The sequence below is a fragment of the Hippocampus zosterae genome, chromosome 17 (genome assembly GCF_025434085.1).
Source record: "Hippocampus zosterae strain Florida chromosome 17, ASM2543408v3, whole genome shotgun sequence".
NCBI classification, from domain to species: domain Eukaryota; kingdom Metazoa; phylum Chordata; class Actinopteri; order Syngnathiformes; family Syngnathidae; genus Hippocampus; species Hippocampus zosterae.
In genome coordinates, this window is record NC_067467.1 from 10,762,483 (window position 1) to 10,782,040 (window position 19,558).

The 19,558-nt window shown below is 42.9% G+C and overlaps 1 protein-coding gene across 1 annotated transcript; it reads right to left on the bottom strand.

Moving 5' to 3' along the window:
• Nucleotides 1-471: 471 nt before the first annotated feature.
• Nucleotides 472-7,366, bottom strand: LOC127589949 (uncharacterized). The gene is made up of 8 exons (XM_052049283.1): nucleotides 7,075-7,366; nucleotides 4,446-5,708; nucleotides 4,172-4,266; nucleotides 4,041-4,085; nucleotides 2,940-3,164; nucleotides 2,212-2,389; nucleotides 1,555-1,728; nucleotides 472-1,465 (listed from the first exon to the last, which is right to left on the bottom strand). Exons 1-8 carry the CDS (start codon nucleotides 7,127-7,129, stop codon nucleotides 1,374-1,376), a joined length of 2,127 nt encoding a protein of 708 aa, XP_051905243.1. The 5' UTR covers nucleotides 7,130-7,366; the 3' UTR covers nucleotides 472-1,373.
• Nucleotides 7,367-19,558: the final 12,192 nt, after the last annotated feature.

The window sequence follows — 19,558 nt, forward strand, 5'->3', positions numbered from 1 at the left end:
CGTCAAATTCAAATGAGTTGTACAGTTTGTCCTATTAATGATGGAAAAAGTTGGTCTTGGTCTTTCTCTTTCACATCACAAACGCTGTCATTTGAACACGGTGGCTGCAGATTTTTTATATTCCACTGCGTGTCACGTCGTTTGCATCGTGCGGCATAAACGCCGATAATCGTGTTAAAGTGCAATGTTGATGCGTACATCGTAAAGAACACATGACCCTAATCAGACCTTACATGGGGTCTTCGGGATATTGCTGATGCGTGGGGGTTGGGTCGGAAAATTACCGCTCACGTCAGCCTTGACACAGACTCATGATTCTCCTTCCCTCTCATTTGATCATGATCGCTTCCCGAGATGAACCTCATTTCATATTGGATGACTCATTGCTCAGTCTAAACTACTTCCTCCCCGCCGGGCCGGAAAGTAGAAACATTAGTGCAGCAGGCTCACCAGCGACTCGGAAGGAAGGCATGAATATCCACCTTCAGGGGTTCAATTCATGTCCAACGCTCCGAGGCAGCGGTGGCTGTGGGTGGAGTGGCGGTGGAAGGCGACCCCCCCCCTCCCCGCACCCACACACTTTGACAGCAAGTCTGAGGACAATTCGACCGTGTCGTGCATGAAAATGTGCATGCTGTGCAGGCATGCAATATGCTTGTCATGACTAGCCTACATATGTCACAAATAATGTGGGGAAGTGTGTGATAAATTTGTTGCATCACTGGATCTAATCCTGACATCAGCATGATATTGTGTACCAACGCTCAGATTAAAACAAAACAAAAACAGACAGACCTACGATTGGGTTACTGGGGTAGACTTTGCCGCTCAGTAAAATAAATACTGGCTTTCACGGCAGATGGTTTTGGAGTGCTTGGACTTGGTCGAGTTGCTGGGATTTCCGTCAGGGTTCGTTAGCGATTGTAAAGATGTTTGCCGGACCGATTGAAATCATTTGTCTTCTAGCAAAGACATTTTGAGAACGTTTCCATGGTGCCAACAAAAAAAAATGTCCGGCAAACGTATTTGGAATCTTTCACAAAAAAACATTCACCATGCTCGCTAACTCTGGCAAGACTTTGCCGCTCAGTCGGATAAGTGTGGACACTTGTAGATTCATTTTACTCAGCTTCAACCGGCTACACCCGTGATCGAACTTGTTAGCCATTGTGACCAAAGAGATAAGCTTGGATTTCTTCATCGCGGAAGTTTTTATCAGTTGATAGTTCAAATTTTTGTTCAAGTGTTGGTGAACATCGTCAGCATTTTGTTCTGATGGTGATGGACAGCTTTTCCATCTCATCAACTTTGATTTTTTTTTTTTTCCCAGTGCTACCGGGAAATAGGAAAACTGTGCCGCGTGTTGTATCGGATCATATGAGCCACGGGTGCTGCTGCATCTGCTCCAGTGTGGCCCGCTTCTCCGGATCCAAAGTCAAGCATTTCCACAAGAAATCTTCGCATTCTGATTTGAGAGTGACAAGAATTCGACAAGCGACATAAGGTACAATTGGTTTTAAGAAAACGCTAGGAGCAAGAATTACCGTATCTCACCTTCCGATAGAACCCGATTCAGTCTTAGCATCTGGGAGAGGAACATGACTGTATCAAACCGCTTAGTTCCAGCCATTAACTCAAAAAGAAGCGCGCCCAGATGCCACACAGTGGTCGGACCGGCGCTGTACGTTCGTCTTAGAACATACTCTGGAGGAGCATAACACAAGGTGCCTGCACACAGGTAGACAAAATCAAAACGAATGGCTCAATCTGCAAATATCATCGGATGATTAAAGGTGAAGTCAACCCCCAATATTTATTTTCCACCAGATTTTTATCCATCTCAAGTGACTGCTATTTTGCCACTTGCTGTCGACTGAAAATGACATCACAGTTGCTCTGGGCGTAACAACAAAATCACGACTCAGCTTCAGAAAACACACACAAGCCGTGTTTGGTCATCACCGAAGTCCTGCGGTCATTTTAACCCTTTCAGGGACAGCAGTTTGGGTTAGGGTTAAAGTTGACAGCAAGTGGCAAAATGGCCGCCGCCTGAGATGGTTAAAAATGGGTGGATGTTGCTGTTTAATTTATATTTCACAGACGCAGTATGAATTGGAATGCCGCGGTTAGTCTCATGGATGCGAATAGAGCTGTCAAGCAAATTTTGGGGTTGACTTCCCCTTTAAAGAACAGGAGTCGAGGTGTCCCTACCGTTGTAGTCCCGATAAGGCTCGTTGCTTGCAAAACAGCTACAACCAAAATCAATGATTCGCACACGAGGGACACCAGATGTGGCCTCCAAAAGAATATTTTCTTGCTTCAAATCTCGATGGAAAACATCCACAGCATGCATGTTGATAGCTGCCACGACCAGCTGCTTCATGATGTTCTGCGAAGAGGTTACAAAGACCAAATAGTGTGTTGTGGCATCCCCCCCTCGCACCCCCACAGCTGAACAGTCTGTTTCAAAAGTGTAAGTGCTCCAGCTTAATCTTTGGCAACGAAAAGGCGGGATATCTACGATAGGCCAGCAGATACTACAACCAATGAACGGATACGCAATAGCAAGACTGACAAATGCAATCTTCTCATATCGGGACATTTCTGTTGGATTTGGGGGTTCACTGACCCCTCCCAAAAAAGGGGGAAGTGTTTTTGGGAAAACAACGGATACTTAAGCTCAGTTAGTTGAGGTCAGGAAAGCACGGCTTTATGACAGGTGCCTCAAGGGCGATGGCCGTCCGACTACATGGGATAACTTGTGGCCACGTATCAAGTGTGTATCGAGTACACCAAATCCTTTCCCACGCTCATAAACAGCTTGTCCCGAGTGTTTATTCCTACGGCGTACCCCAATGAACGGATGCTGAAAAAAGAGAACTGACAAATTTGAATGCAAATATGGCGTAATCACTGTCAGTGAGCTCCATTTTTCATACCTTTGCCTCACACTCGGGCAGGGCGCCAATCCTACATCTGGTAATGTAAGTAAACAGGTCCACAGACGGGACTGGCCTCTCCATGACCAGTACAATCTCGTGCTCCAGATCATATTTGTTCAACAACGACACGACTGCAGACTTGCCGTCCGAGTTTTTTTTGATTGATGCTTGTAGCATGAGCAATGCCTCGATGGGGATGTCCTTCTTCAATCCATTGATGTTCTATCGGGTTTAAAAAAAACAAAAGTTGTAGGGACAAGGTTCAGTAAGGATTAGTTATATTCATTTTTTTCTGATTATGGCTGTGATGACTCGTAATCCAAGTGTGAAATTTATTTCAGGACTTTTATCCTCAGATTTTAGAATCATTTGATGTACACACAGTCCCTTCCATTTGCGGTCATTAACCAATGACATTAGCGCTTGAATAAGGTAACGCGAAACAGATTGACCTCCTTGACCTCAATCCACTCAAGTCTGTACTTCTACCTCTAAGAGCTGACACTCTCATTCAGAACTTCCACCAAGTGGTCTCTGTCCAGATGTCACAAGAAGTCAAATTGCCCTTCCAGCAAAATTAGATGAGATTAGTCACTGGGTCTATGACAGGGCTCTAACTACAGGACAATTCCCTATCGTGGACCGTTCCTCATCTCAAAATTGTAATTTCTATTTGAGGTTAGGCGGCCCGGTGATCCAGTGGTTAGCGCGTCGACTTCACAGTGCAATTCCAGCTCTGGCCTCCCTGTGTGGAGTTTGCATATTCTCCCTGGGCCTGTGTGGGTTTTCTCCGGGTACTCCGGTTTCCTCCAACATTCCAAAAACATGCATGGCAGGCTGATTGGACACTCTAAACTGTCCCTAGGTGTGAGTGGGAGTGCGGATGGTTGTTCGTCTCTGTGTGCCCTGCGATTGGCTGGCAACCGGTTCAGGGTGTCTCCCGCCTACCGCCCGAAGACAGCTGGGATAGGCTCCAGCATCCCCGCGACCCTTGTGAGGATAAAGCGGATCGGAAAATGAATGGATGGATGGATATTCTCGGTTATGTGTCCAAGTTGAAAGAATGTCCATGTCGGTGGGGTCAGATAAAGCACTCACCAATGGGACACTTTTGACCTCTTTCGGTATATATTTAATCGCCACCTATGGGATAGAATTATCAATATTTGGTTCTGGTACTAAACCAATGTTTCTCTTTTTTTTGTAAAAAACACATCTTTAAGACTTACCGGAAAACAATCACTTTTCCTGTAACCGGCATAAACCGATCCAAAGCCTCCTTCACCAAGCTTATTAACTTGCTGATATTTCTCTGCAAACAAGGCTACAAAGACACAAGAACTGATGGATTTTGTCGCCCGAGAACTTGGTTCGAGTACACCAGACTTGACCCGAGGATAATTGAGCAGCTCGTCAATCCGTTGTTTGCTCATTTTGGGAAAGAGTTGTCTTCGATATCAATGCATTGATATGGGTTTGTAAAAATAAAAATCAGCACTTTACCTCGATTGATTGCAGCCTGTTGGGAGGTTGATGAGCCTTTGAACCTGGGTGGGTTTTCACTGCTCCTCTTCATCCCTGTCATCCGCTCCGTACTGGCCTCTTTCTTGGTCTCCCCAAAAAAGACCACAGACAGCTCAGTGGGTATTTCACTCACCTTCTGTGAGAGTGTCTCTAGCTTTGAGTTACACTGTTGATGGCTGTCCTTGCCTGCTACGGTTTTCGCAGATCCCTCACTTGTTTGGCCTCTGCATTTTTTTGCGAGGGTGTGTCTCGTTTTGCCCGACCTTTTTTTTGTCCTTTGAACCAGCACATCCTCTTTCGACAACGTAGTCGATTCAGTTTTCTTCATGAGAGTCTCCGGTTTTGTGGGACACTTTTGCTTGGTGGATTTAGGTGAGGTGGTATTCACTCGTCCTTCACTTGGCTTTCTTGGTTTTTTTCCAAGAGCCCCGAGTTCTGTATTGGCTTTTCTCTTTGTCCTTGTCAGTAGCACAGCCTTCTTCGAACCGTCGGGGTGATTATCCTTCTGCTTCTGAAGAGTCGGAAGAGTCTCTGGTTTTATGCTCGACTTTCTCCTGTTCCTTTTACAAGGTGCAGAACACTCCCCGATTCTTTTAGCCCTCAGTTTCTTTGTGGGGGTCTCAGTTTTTTTGCTGGACTTTCTTCTGGTCCCTTTAGTTTGCGCAGCCTTTACTGTTCCCTGGGTTGGTTTTCTTCTCTGCTTCATTGTGTGTGTCTCTGTTTCTTTGGTGGACTTTCTTTTGGTCCTTTTACCTGTCTTCAAGCGTTTGCTACTCGGCTTCTTTTTACCAGAATCTGGTTCACTATTAAACATTCCCCTCATCTCCTTAGCCTTCTTGGAGCCATCAGACTGGTTTAGAAGAGTCCCTGATCTCGTGGTGGACTTTCTAGTGGATGTCTTGGTCGGTATACCCTTCCCAGACCCATCAGGTTGTTCGCCTCTCTGCTTGCTTGTGAGGATTTTTCTGTTCGACCTTCTCCTTGTGCCTCTTGCTGGTTCAGCATTGGCAGACATGTGAAGTCTGTGCCACCTCTGCTTTTTGGGGAGGCTCTGTGGTTTGGTGTCGACCTTCCATGTGGTTTCTGTCACAGGAACGGAATCACCCGCTACCTCTTGAGGTTGACTGGTATGTAGAATCATGTCACGACACCTCTGTGTGGCTTGAGCGCCATTACTGTTCGCCTTCCTTTTTAGTGTCGACCCAACACTGTCTTTCGCAAAGGGGGTGATGTCTCCGTTTTCTGGAATTGACACAAGGAAGCATCAAATTGGGTGTGGTGTAAAAATACTAGAAGAAAATCAAGGATGGGTCTTTAAGAACCACTTTTCAGCAATATTCTGATTGAGGAACACCAGAACATTGGCTCAGTATTAAAAAGCGTTGGTGAAAACAAGTGACACGTAAAACTTAAACATTAGAAGCTATGGCAATGGGGGATTTTTGTAATTCTGTCAGATTGTGTTTTATTCACCACATTTATTTGACAGAAATGATTACTTACATGTGCCTACAGATTTTTTTTGTTACTGCCAGTGCAATAACGTTAGGCACTTTTGATTTCATTCGGCAAATTGGTGCCGTTGTTAAATCCGGCTTCTTTCACCTTAGACAGCTGGCCAAAATAAAACCTCTCCTTTCACATGAACACTGTGAGACAGTAATTCCGGCCTCTGTCACATCTCGGCTCGATTACTGCAATGCCCTTTACTTTGGAGTCAGCCAGGCCTCCATTAAGCGCCTTCAGCTGGTCCAGAATGCCGCTGCTCGCCTCTTGACTGGTACTCGTAAGAGGGAGCATATAACTCCTACTCTGGCATCCCTTCACTGACTCCCCATTCATTTTAGAGTTATTTTCAAGATCCTCCTCTTTGTTTTCAAATCCCTGAATAATCTCGCGCCACCTTACCTCTCTGAGCTCATCCGCCCCTACACACCTGCCCGGCGCCTCAGGTCTGTGGACCAGTCTTTGTTAGAAGTACCAAGAACTAAACTGAGGCTCAGAGGGGATCGAGCCTTTTCTGTTGCTGGTCCCTCTCTCTGGCTGGTCCCTCTCTCTGGAATGACCTCCCACTGAACATTCGGCAAGCCTCCTCGCTGCCCATCTTTAAAGCCCTCCTCAAAACTCACTTGTATTCTTTGGCGTTCGACTCAGCATGACTTGGATTTGTTCTTGATTTTACTGTTTGGTGCTTTCTACCGCCTTTATTACCGATTTGTCTTACTGTTTATTGTGCATGTTAAATCGCTCCATGTACAGCACTTTGTATGCAGCGATGGCTGTTTGAAAGTGCTCTATAAATACTGTTGACTTGACTTGACTTGATTTTGATTCCAATTCGTAGAACTTTGTGTCGTTTTTGTCTAATTTCCTTATGCATGTGCTGTGCCAGAAAAATGGAGGGATGAATAAAATATGACACAATCCACACTTGACTTGGCATGGAAAACAGATAAATCCACTAAATCTGAAAGAATCTATGATTTCTAGATATTTCTCCTGGAAAAGTGTTAAAATTGACATTGGCATACTTAGGTCACAGTCGGTAACTTTGAACGAGTACAAATTAAGTTTCCATGAAGAAACCTCACACGATGCAGTAACTCACTTATGTGGTCATCAGAAGTGCGAGCTTCTAAAAGTTGAAGCCTGTCATCATCCATGTCGTTGTTTCATGGTGCATGCATCGAAAGGATAACTTTGAAGTGGCAATAATCTCATCAGTCGCCAAAACATTTGTGTAAAATAATACGAATGTGCGGGCATTATAGAAGTTCAGGGCTTCCATTCTTTAGTGTCGAAACAATCACATCAATGTCACCGCAAGTACAGGGTGATGTCATCAAAGGCAAATAAAAGTAGTGTGTTAATTGCCCGGGCTTAAAACCACTGATGACAACATAAAGAATGATGAACTTTGGAGAACTTAGGTAATATTCAGTCAGAAAGCCGCACTGAGTTTTTGGAAGCTGTCAATGGTTTTGACAAATAAAGATATCTTGAAGGAGTTGCATATTTGTTCAAATTGGTGTGCGTGGATTTTGGTTATGTGATTAACAAACCCAGACCCCATGAAAAGAAAACAAAAAAAGGGTTCTTGTCCCACAAGTGCAAGGTGAAAATGTTCCCTTCCTGCACAGTTCGTTGCGGTTCCTTCTGGTGTGCACAACTTGGTTACGAATGGGGGGGAAGTATAAATATGATTACGAGTTACACAACTACTGTTAACTGACTCAGTGACTACAGTGCTGTTTGTGGAGTTTATTGCAGAGTAAAAAAAAAAACTATATATATTATATTGTCTGTCCACGTGTTGATGCACCATTTGTGTTCCTAGCGATGTCATTTGTTAGCCCGTCTATGGCATTTTGCGTTGTCAGCATCAAGCTAGTGGAAAGCAAAGTGATGTGGTCGTTTAAAATACTTTGTGCACCACATGTAATTCTCTTTGTTTTATGTTTAATTGTGTGTTTTGATGCCAATGTACCCCCTGTGGGGCTAACAAAGGTTAGGATATCTTATCGTTAGTCCAACAATGAACTTAAACTCAGAGTGGCAATAAACAGCTTCAATCCTCTTTTTTTTCCTGAAGAAGAAGAAAAAGAATTGTTCACTATCTGCCAAACTGTTGCTTGTCCTCTGAGTTGCATTAACTTTCCCATTCGGAGTTCTGAGTATTGTTTCATTCCGCCACTGCTGTCAAACACATCTTTTTGTTTTTGTTTTTTTTTGTTTTTTCATCCTAGCAGCTGCTCTGTCGATTTCATCATGTGCACCACCGACAAGTTAATTAGGCCGTATATCAGAGCAAAATATCTAAAGGGTTTTTTTTGTTTGTTTGTTTGTTTTATGCGCCATATCCGCAATACTTGGAAAATTTTTACTCAGACGTGTCATCACATGCGATTCTATGCAGTTATTCACACATGCGGCGGCCTCGTCCAAAACCCTGAAGTCTGCATGGCACAAAAACCTCCTACGTATAGCCGCAGAAAGACATTCCCTTGTGTCTGTTGTCCCGAGTCACCCTCCGACAAAAAATAAGTGTTTACTCAGTGATGACCACAGTGACATGAGAGCAGCATAACTTTCTGGAACCTCGTCTGCCCTGTGACCGCTGGCCGTTGCATAACTTGAAGGCCGTTTGGGTTTGTTCGCTCAAAAACACACACAGCGGTTGACCCAAACGGGAGTGACACCAAAAGAAAGTGAATCATAGTTTTAAAAAAACCCGAACACAACAAAGAAAATAAACAAACACAACCTTGAGTGTGATCTTGCCTTAAAGGCCCTGAAAGTAATTTCAGATACATTAAAGTCTGATTTTTTTTTTTCTGGACTTAAGCCAGCTCCCCATTTTTTTATTTTTTCACGTTTATTCTTTTGTTTCATCCTAGTGTTATGATCTACGCACTCAGTTCCGAAGTGTGGAATGTGAAATTTGAAAGTAACAGCAAAGTCAGCAGGTCGGGGACATATTGCAGGAGTTAGCAGTTTTGTTGTTGTTTCTCCCGGCCCGAGTGGAAGATCAATGGACCGAAGTCGGCTTCAAATATGTATTGATGCTTACCAGAGTTTGAGCGGGTGAGACGGTATTTTGATTACTTTCACTATACTTTGGTATTAATGCAAAACCTGAAGGAAGGGAATCTGACCCCACGGTGAAATCATTGCTGCTGACATTTTTATTCGTCAAGTGAAATCCAACCGTGCCGCCGACAGATATGCAAGTCAACAACGAGTTGAATAAGGCACAGCAAAAAAATGACACCTTGTCAATGTGGAGCTCACAATAATTACGTGCGGTCATCGCCATTTGTCAACACTTGCTTTATTAAAACAAAGTAATGGTGCACAATTTCCTCACTGGGGTTGTAATAACTGGAAACTTGTCCAAACAAAACAAAACAGTCGGATTTATGCTAATTTGTGTCACCTGTGGACAAGAAAATGTTAAGCTAGGCTAGCGCTTCGAAGACCGCAAACCTCCACCAACTTTGGATTGTTCGCAAAAGCGTAGAGGGGAAAAAAATGTGGTCGTTGTGTTTATTTCAGCCTACAGTCTTGTGTGCCGAGAAAACAAGCTATAGAAAATAGCAAAGAATGGCTCTGTAGTTTTTTTTCCCCTCCCATCTTTGAGATAATTGGCACACCAACAACCCCTAAAAATGATTCCTGTCCACTTTCATGCTTTGCAGCGGTCAAAAGACTTTTCTTTTTCATTGGTAGCCCAGCTCCACAGTTTTAACCTAAGGAGTAAAATACAGAAATGTTGTTTGTTTCACAATCCAAATTATCGTTAAGGTGGAGAGATGGGAAGTGGTTTTCATTGGATTCATTTCCATCCCCATTCCCCCTCAAAAAAATAATGATGCAACAACGATGTAAAGGGCATCATCATCTTACAGCTTCTTCTTAAATGCGTGACCCTGATGACATCACCAGATGCAAATGACATCATCCCCTGGCCAATCAGATACGACTGATGTCACTGCATATTTATCCTCCAATACAAGGTCAACGCATCATTATCCAACTTCGTTACATGCTTTGGAAGAGCTTTTGATAGACATGGTTCAAATCTTGACTTATTTGAGGACCCAAAAAGGTAAACTGACTGAGCCCTCATTTCACGTCCAAAATGCTTTGCAGATTTGGTTTGAAATCAAAATAAAATTTACAAAAGAAAAGAAAGAAAGAAAGCATGCTGTTTTCACCAGGCTTGTAGATGGCAGCAATCGGCATATCAGTAAAGTTATTTCACTTTCAGTCCTCATTTGTATCATTTTTTTTCTCCCCCAGATACAAGTAATGATTTCTATGCAATGATGCCAGCTTCATTGGAAAATCATAGCGCTCAAGTGAGCAATCAGATTGTTGTGCTGTCTTTCGAATACTGTTCATGGGCCTTGGGTGGAGGCATATTTGCATTTATATGGGAGGATTATCATGCTGACGTTGGATTCGCCACAAAGTGACTCAAGAGCTTAATTACGAAATACATTCTAGAATAGATGGTTGGAGAATCAGAAAACCTGTCAAGACTGACATCTATGTTGTATTCACTTGCGTCCACGAGATGTGGCTAAACCCCCCCCCCCCCCACGTGGCATGAGTCGCCCCATTGGCCACTCTTTTAAGAACTTGAGCACCTTGAGCGGTTATCTAGTGCAATTGCTAGCTATGGTTACACCCCAAAAATGCGTCTTCCTTTTTGAAAAGTCTGCTGGCATCGACGCTTTAGAGTGCCTCATTGGTGGCTATGAGTGTGTGCAAGTCTTGGAGAGAAGGCGAAAGAGTAAGGAATGAATACATTTTAAAAAAAGAATCTGATTTGATCGCCAGCATTTGGACTGAGGCTTCGGGCTGGCTTGTTTGCTTTCGAGTGCCCCATTGTCAGCCTTGACTGTGTGCACATCATGGAGAGTGCCTTGTTGTTGCAGTGTTGTTCAGGACACTTCTCCGTGGTGTGTCAAATTTACAAGACATTGATTTTCATGAGTTTTTTTTTTATCTTTCATTATCGTTCAGGATTTTTACAAAATCAATTGTTCCAGGAATGCCCTACTTTGTACCCAAGCCATATCATACGAAACAATGAGCAGCTCTGCCATCAATAGGCAATTATGTGAGTTCAATTAGACATGACTCTTTTGCCTCTATAATCAATAATGATCATTTTGTATAATTACAGGAAATGTTTCATCGGGGACAAGCGGGGAGCAGGGGTGGAGGAGGTGGGGATCGCAGCTATAATTAAGCCTCCGCTCTCCTCGTCTGGAAGTGAAAAAAAAAACGAAAAATGAAAGCAAGGCTTCCTCTTCTGAAGCTCATCCTTCCTGGGCAGCGTGTGCAGCGTGTGCAGCAGCTGCCTAATTATGGACGTCCCGGCCAACAAGACAACACGTCTCACAAGCACACTGGTGCTAGAATGAGGAGCAAAATGTCAGTCTCCTCGTATAGCTTGATGAGCTGCTACAAACTTTAGTGTGTGCCATGTTGTTGTCTACTATTTGTGCGCCTGCCACCTCGCTTCACGTCTGGCCATTGGGAAGCGTGGCCGATGAGCCGTGCGTCAACAAGTGGGAGGCAGCGTGTGCAGCCCCCGTGGGGGATACGGCGGTTGGGCGGCAGCTGGGCCAAAGTCTTGCAGAACAAAAGCGCCCGATGAGTCGCACGCATGTAAGGAGGAGCCAACGACGATTAGCGGCTGCAGATTGGAACTGCATGACTAATATACAGTTCATCCGACGCATGACTTTACATTGGAGCGCACGCGAAAGATTGATTTGAATGTTCACCTCACCTTTAAAAACGTCATGCTGAACATTTTGAAACATGTCCCACAGATGTAATTAACCCTTTCTGGGACAGCGGTTACTACAGTGGTCAGCTTATCAGGTTACCAGGTTACAGGTTATTTGTGCATGAAAGGGTGGAAATTACTAAATAAGATGTAAATTATTTAATTTGGTTGAGTGGTGAGCGCGTTGACCACAGTGCACAGGGTTTGATTCCAGAGTCGACCTTCTGTTGAATTTGCATGTTCTCCCTGTGCCAGTGTGGGTTTTCTCTGGGTACTCCGGTTTCCTCCCACATGCCAAAAACATGCATGGCAGGCTGATTGAAAACTCAAAATTGTCCCTCGGTGTGAGTGTGAGCGTGGATGGTTGTTCTGTCTGTGTGTGGGTTTTCTCTGGGTACTCCGGTTTCCTCCCACATGCCAAAAACATGCATGGCAGGCTGATTGAAAACTCAAAATTGTCCCTCGGTGTGAGTGAGCGTGGATGGTTGTTCTGTCTGTGTGCCCTGCGATTGGCTGGCGACCGGTTCAGGGTGTCCCCCGCCTACTACCGGAAGACAGCTGGAATAGGCTCCAGCACCCCCCGCCATCCTTGTGAGGATAAAGCGGATCGGAAAATGGATGGATGGATGGATAACAGAATTTGTTTGCGATAGGCAAACTTTACTGAATTTCTGGCACTTTTCTAGTTTTTGGATCAAATTGATTTTTTTAAACTCAAAATAAGAAATTCTTATCAAATTTGAAGAAATGTTGCTTATTTCTAGTCAGGCGTTTTTTGTTTTTTTTTCCAGTGCACACATTCTCATCGAGTTCAATAAAACGTGCTACATGGTTGTACCTTCCTAATGACCCCATGTGTCAATCTGACCTGCCATGCTAGGCCTCGGGTTATCATAACCAAATAAGAGGCGCAACGATCAGCTCACAGTTTGTGCCTCATCACACTGCCGTCGCGGCGCATCTGTTTTTGTTTTTTTTAAATCCCAGATACACTATATCATCTTGGACAGGTGGGCCTGCACAACATAATAGACCGTTTTTTTTTTTTGTTTTGTTTTTTTAAACAGTGGTCATCCAGCCCAAGTGGCCAATTCACCTTGTGTTTCGGAAACACATTTCATATACGGTGTTGTAAAACTTTTTATAGCAGATACTACTCCAAACAACAGCATAGAAGTACTCTTGACTAACATTAAAATGCAGGCCAAGTCATTGTAACAGTTTGAACATGAACATTTCAAATAATGACTCAATTACAAGTTTATTACACGCAAGTGTTTAAAACAAACAGTTAACAATGACATGCAAATGTACTTTGATAATACTCAACCGTACTCATAAATGGATTCTTTTAAGCATACCAAGAGCCGAGAGTTGTCGCACACGTTGAAAATGAGCGACAGCTAAGCACTGAAAATGTAAATAATGACAAAACAATCGAACTGTTTCCGTTATCACTGACAAACCAGAAAGTTGTGTTGAAAAAATGGTTTTCGTGAAAAAAAAACCTCATCGTGTGTATCCTGACAACATTCAAATGTACCTTTATGATATTCTAAAAAAAAATAGAGTATAAATGTTCATCAAATGCTCTCCCCATCTCCGGATATATAGTCTGAATCAAAAATGGGATACGTTGCAATATTCAACTTTGTTTTCAATTGAATTTTGGTTCAATTGTTATTTTTTCATTTGAAAAAAAATCACATGCTATTTTTCAACCTTTTAAACTTTTCTCATACCTTTATAATTGGGTAGTGTGGGGGGCATGTTCTGTGTTCTTTGACTCTGCAGCTGGCCAGTCACAATAGAAATTCGCTAGCTCACAATGAAAGTTTCCCTCTAGCCTGGAGTACGCAGTTTCGTCACGTCATTCTCGCTGTCGCGCGCTTGTTCAATGTTGACTTTGGCTTGTTTGCCTGTTTGTTTTGGAGCTAGCCACTTGTTTTCTGCCTGGCAAAGAAGATCCATGACTATCGAGTGCCTCCTTCTTATCCCTCCCGATTGCAGAAACCGCAGCTTGCTATAATGTGCTTGGCCAAAGCAAAACCGATTAAATGCATTGTTCCGGTTTTCTTCGTGATATAGCAAGTCACAAGGTGCGAGAGTGGGTGCGTGATATTTTATCAAGTCTAGCATCACTGTGGTCCAAGCTCTTCTTCACGTGCTTTCAGTTCCTCTGTGCCGCTCAAGCTCCTCCCTGACCTTTTATGTCCGTTCATTTCACCGCATGCAGTTTCCTGGGAGTGTGCGGCTCAAATCTAATAATGACCTCTTTCCTTTATTTCAACATTGTTCTAATGACCGGTGGCCATTTACGGCAACTCATCACTCCACGTACGCTGCTAAACCATTTCCTGAAACACTTGAGTCACTGAAATTGTGGGGATATAAAAACATGAGTGCAATTATTAGGGAAAAAAAATGTTCATCAAAACCGAATGTTTTCTCGGTTGGATTCATCAAAGTTAGGCACCTTTTGCTTTGCCCATCGTTGTATTTCCTCAGTCCTCTTGATGATGTGGATGATGCTTTATTGAGCCTGCAATAACTTTAAAGTCACAGCTGTGCATTATCAAGAGTGAATTTCTTGACCCAGTTGATGTTTCCAAAGTTTTGACTGGTACTGTATAGCTGAATTACAAATTCTATTATTAATATGGGTGGTCCAGTGGTTAGTGCGTAGACCTCACAGTGCAGAGGTAGCGGGTTCAATTCCAGCTGCGGCCTTCCTGTGTGGAGTTTGCATGTTCTCTCCGGGCCTGCATGAGTTTTCTCCGGGTACTCCGGTTTCCTCCAACATTCCAAAAACATGCATGGCAGGCTGATTGGACACTCTAAATTGTCCCTAGGTGTGAGTGTGAGTGCGGATGGTTGTACGTCTCTGTGTGCCCTGCGATTGGCTGGCAACCGGTTCAGGGTGTCTCCCGCCTACCGCCCGAAGACAGCTGGGATAGGCTCCGCGACCCTACACATTCCTTCCATTTGCGGTCATTAACCAATGACATTAGCGCTCGAATAAGGTAACGCGAAACAGATTGACCTCCTTGACCTCAATCCACTCAAGTCTGTACTTCCACCTCTAAGAGCTGACACTCTCATTCAGAACTTCCACCAAGTGGTCTCTGTCCAGATGTCACAAGAAGTCAAATTGCCCTTCCAGCAAAATTAGATTAGATTAGTCACTGGGTCTATGACAGGGCTCTAATTACAGGACAATTCCCTATCGTGGACCGTCTCTCATCTCAAAATTGTAATTTCTATTTGAGGTTAGGCGGCCCGGTGATCCAGTGGTTAGCGCGTCGACCTCACAGTGCAATTCCAGCTCCGGCCTCCCTGTGCGGAGTTTGAATGTTCTTCCTGGGCCTGTGTGGGTTTTCTCCGGGTACTCCGGTTTCCTCCCACATACCAAAAACATGCATGGCAGACTGATTGAACACTCTAAATTGTCCCTAGGTGTGACTGTGAACGCGAATGGTTGTTCGTCTCTGTGTGTGCCCTGCGATTGGCTGGCAACCGGTTCAGGGTGTCCCTCGCCTACTGCCCGAAGACAGCTGGTATTGGCCTCAGCACTCCCCGCAACCTTTGTGAGGATAAGCGCATCGGAAAATGGATGGATTATGATTATGAAAACCGGATGTGTTCGAGAAAATAAACCAAGATCAAAAACTCATCTAGAAAAGTTTACTTGCATTCTGGGTTGGAAAAAAAAACCCACCAATGCTGCGACTGAGACATTTTTTTTTGGTGGGGGGGCTTCGGCAATATCCAAATGATGCGAAATTGAAAGTGACACTTTGCCAAGTTTTCGGTTACTCACCCGTGCGCATGCCTTTCGGGGGCTTGAGCGTGGCTGCAGGCAAATATGCTGCGTGTCACCTCCCGAGGCTTCCCGGTTTGACATCTCCACAGTTAATATGACAGCATATTAGCGCTGCAAGGCCGGCTTACCAATAACCTTGGCGCGGGGCGCCGTTGTTTTGTATGCGCGCAGCTCATGTTGCCCCTCTCGCTGTGTGGAGCGTGTTGTTAGACATTTCGACAAAGTGATCGTTCAACCTTACAAGCCCTCGGATTATGTCTCCTGCAATTGCGATTGTCGTGTTCATCTGCGGAGTAGTTCCATTCGTTGTTTTAATAAATCTACGAGAAATCATCATTCCATTTTTTTTTGCATGTTTTTTTTTGTACTTCAAAATTGCTCTCTCTTGTAAAGTTAAACATGTACCGTATTGGCCCAAATACAAGACGGTGTTTTTTGCATTGAAATAAGACTGAAAAAGCGGGGGTCGTCTTATATTCAGGGTCTAGACATTATAACAATTCACGACGCTAGATGGCGCCAGATATTATTGTAGCGAATGCTGAACTTGACTCCCCAGGCCAAAGTGAACCTCTGTCACGAAGAATAAAAATAAAAATAGCGGTAGCACGAAGAAGAAAAATAAAAAATAGCGGTAAGAAAGAAAAGAGAAGAAAATTATGGAAGAGATAACAGAAAATTGAGTAATGTAGCGACAATCTGGAGAAAAGTGGGTCGAAGATCGGACAGGTTAACCGGCAGCTGAGGAGAAGTTATGGTGTAATTTTAATTTCAAAAGCCATTCATTTATGAATGTGATTGCACTTAGGTTTACATATTTAAATGTTCAGATATTAAGATTTGAATGAGGCAAAATAAGATGCTTTTTCTCTCAAATAGATTGTAAGAATCATTAGTTTCAGATGCACTGTAATTATTTCCTGTATAAAAATTAATTTGGTGTTCAAAAAGTCTTTTTTCAATCTTGAGTCTTGAAAAAGAGGGGGTCGTCTTATAATCAGGGCCGTCTTATATTTGGGCCAATACGGTAGTAAAGGCCAAAATATTATTTTTACAATCGGCTGATTGTAATCGTCATCGGTCTCATTGGGTGAATAACAGTTGAGCCCGACTTAACCCTATAATGCCATTTGTATCATATTTGATGCATGCATTTTCATTATGTAACTCATTCTTTATATTACACTAGCTGGTTCGCCGCCCTCCGGCCGGCTCATCAGCTAGCTCCTGCGGAAGGCTGGTATGGTGGGCCTTCGGCCCACAAAAATGTTGTTGCTTGGTTCAACTTTTTGTTCATCTTCATTGCTTATCGCGAAAATAAAGAGATGTTTAGCTCTACTAAATAACTAACAATTTCATTGCAATGCTTGTGGGTAGACAACATTTTTTCGCTAAGATGCCCGCGCGATCGTAGTGAGCCACTGCCTGAGCGGCGCAGTGGCGGCGCAGTGGCGGCGCAGTGGCGGCGCGCAGCGGCGCGGTGAAGTAGGTACGTTTTGAAAAGGGACAGACGGAAGGACAGACCGCGTGCGGGACGACGCGCAATATATATATAGATTAAATCATCTGTATCAAATTTGATACTTCAGGTTTAAAATATGATTTTTTCCAAATTGTCATTTTCAGATGTAATCTACATAATGCTTATAAATTGAATACGACAAATATCTAAAACAACATGATCTGGCAAAAATATTGTTGTGTATTATGTTATAAGGGTTTAATGAACATCTTAGTTCCCAAAAATCAGATTTTCTGACTATACCTTGATGGGTTAGGCATTAAAGGGTTTTTCAGAGTACAACCTGAAAGACAAGTGAGAATCATATTTTTGAGCCCAAGTTTCATATTGGAACAATTACAAACTGTTTCAGTCGATGGCACACACGTCCAGCAGCGTTTTAGGTCAAAATCAAATAGATAAAAAAGAACTCCAGAAGGTTCCAGAAGTCATAAAGTGCAATCTCCAAGATGTTCCGAAGTATAATTAAGAAGGAGTGGCCGAGTGGAGGGTAATAACAATAAAGTGCCTCGAGTTGCTCGTGCGGGGGCAGAACATATCTCTATTCTTTCTTTCTTATTCATTACGTGTATATTTGCCCCTTGTCGCAAAAATACAGAGTTCATTCCCAAAGTTCAAATATGGGATTGAATCCCTGGATGATAACTGATATTTCATCGTAGCGACTGCAAAAAGTAAAAGGCATACACGTCTAAAAGTAGGCCTTAATTTTGCAGGTCGTTTTTATAATGGATTGAAAGCATTCAGAAGTATGATGCACTGCGGGGAAAAAAATGGTGATGAATATACTTCATTTTATTTTGCCAGGTGGGTGCATGAAATAAAATCACACGGATCTGGTCGTCTACTTGAAAAAATGTAAGAAATGATATTTATTTTATGCAAGCGCAAAAACTGAGTAAATTCAACAAAAACTTTTTTCAGTGTACTTTCAACAAAGCTGCTTAAGTCCAATTTTAACAATGACTTTAACCCTTTCGGGGACAACGGTTACTACAGTGGACAGCATATCATGGTATCAGGTTACAGGGTGCATGAAAGGTTTAAAGGTTAAAGAATGTTTGTTTTTTTAACAAAACAACGGCATTGGGCTGATATTCTCTCCTTTAGAAATTTTCTACAGTATAAATGTGCCCATTTTGTGCAAGTAAGTGAAATGTCTTCATTCCGAAATTGTTATTCAACACGTTGTGTCACTTATTTAAAGTCACGTTCAAGCTTCCTGTTTCGCAAAACATGATTTCACCCTGTGTGGCTCATTTATCCCTCATGTCATTTCTGTGTGTTTGTTTTTTTTTTGTCCTGCAGGAGCATCTTGGCTCATAACAGCAAATTGTCTACCAGCTCACATCCACTTACATTTTACAGGTAATTAAAATCGGTTGAAATAAAGTCCAAAAAAAGGTCTTGCACCGCCAATGGCTGGTCTCCCCCCACCCCCCACGAAACAAGCATCTCAACTTTCAAGGTCACCCTCCACTTGCACCGAATTGAAAATCCCACAGCTCAATTTGGCTTGTGAGTGTTTGAGATAAAGTGATCAACTCAGCGGGGCCGTCGCAGTGGCGCGCGCAATGACACCCGCCTCATTATTCGAAAGCTATGTCTCGCTGTGAGTGGTAAAATCAAACACTAACACAGTTCATCTGACGCTTTCCTGTTGGAAATTCATTTTGAGTGTTAAGAAGCTTCAACATTCATATAGTGGGCGCGTTTCTAAATTTCAAATCCCGGCACCCGGTAATTGAAACTGCAAAATGGAATCACGTCCATTTTACTTTTGAATTAAAGTTTGTGGCAAGCACCCAGGCTGACTCTCCAAGTGGGGTACGAATAACACTTGCGGTACACCGGCTCCCTCTAGTGGTTTGCAGAAGTATCACCGAATTAACTAGAAATGAAATGAATGAGTCATTTCAAACATGCAATTCAATGAAACAGCGTGTTTGTTTGTTTTTCAATACAGCTCTATTTGTCTGTTTTTCTTTTTACTTTCTTCATATGAAACTGTTTTTTTTTTTTGCTTCTCATGTCCAGAACATTTCATTATTTATTTATTCTACCTTTTAAGCACAGTACGAGTGTTTAACTTCAATACATTGCAACACATACATTTCAAATATTAACAACTGAGCGTTTTGAAACTTTTTTTCTGTACAGTTTAACGTACATTATAACTGTTGCGCATTAGATTTTTATTTTTTAATCATTATTTAAGGAGAGATTTTTTTCCCTCTTTTCCTATATTTCAAGTGTAGTGTTAGTGACTCAAACTGTGCAAAATGTTCCAGTAGCTTACGATAATAAATTGTTGGCATCGGGCCGAAACGTCATAAGTCGCAGTTTGGTTAATTTTGCGGGGGGGAAATTCCAAAATATCGAATCTATTGGTCAGTCTAAACGTTACTTAGATGAATTATTGTGCAATCAGATGTGTTGAG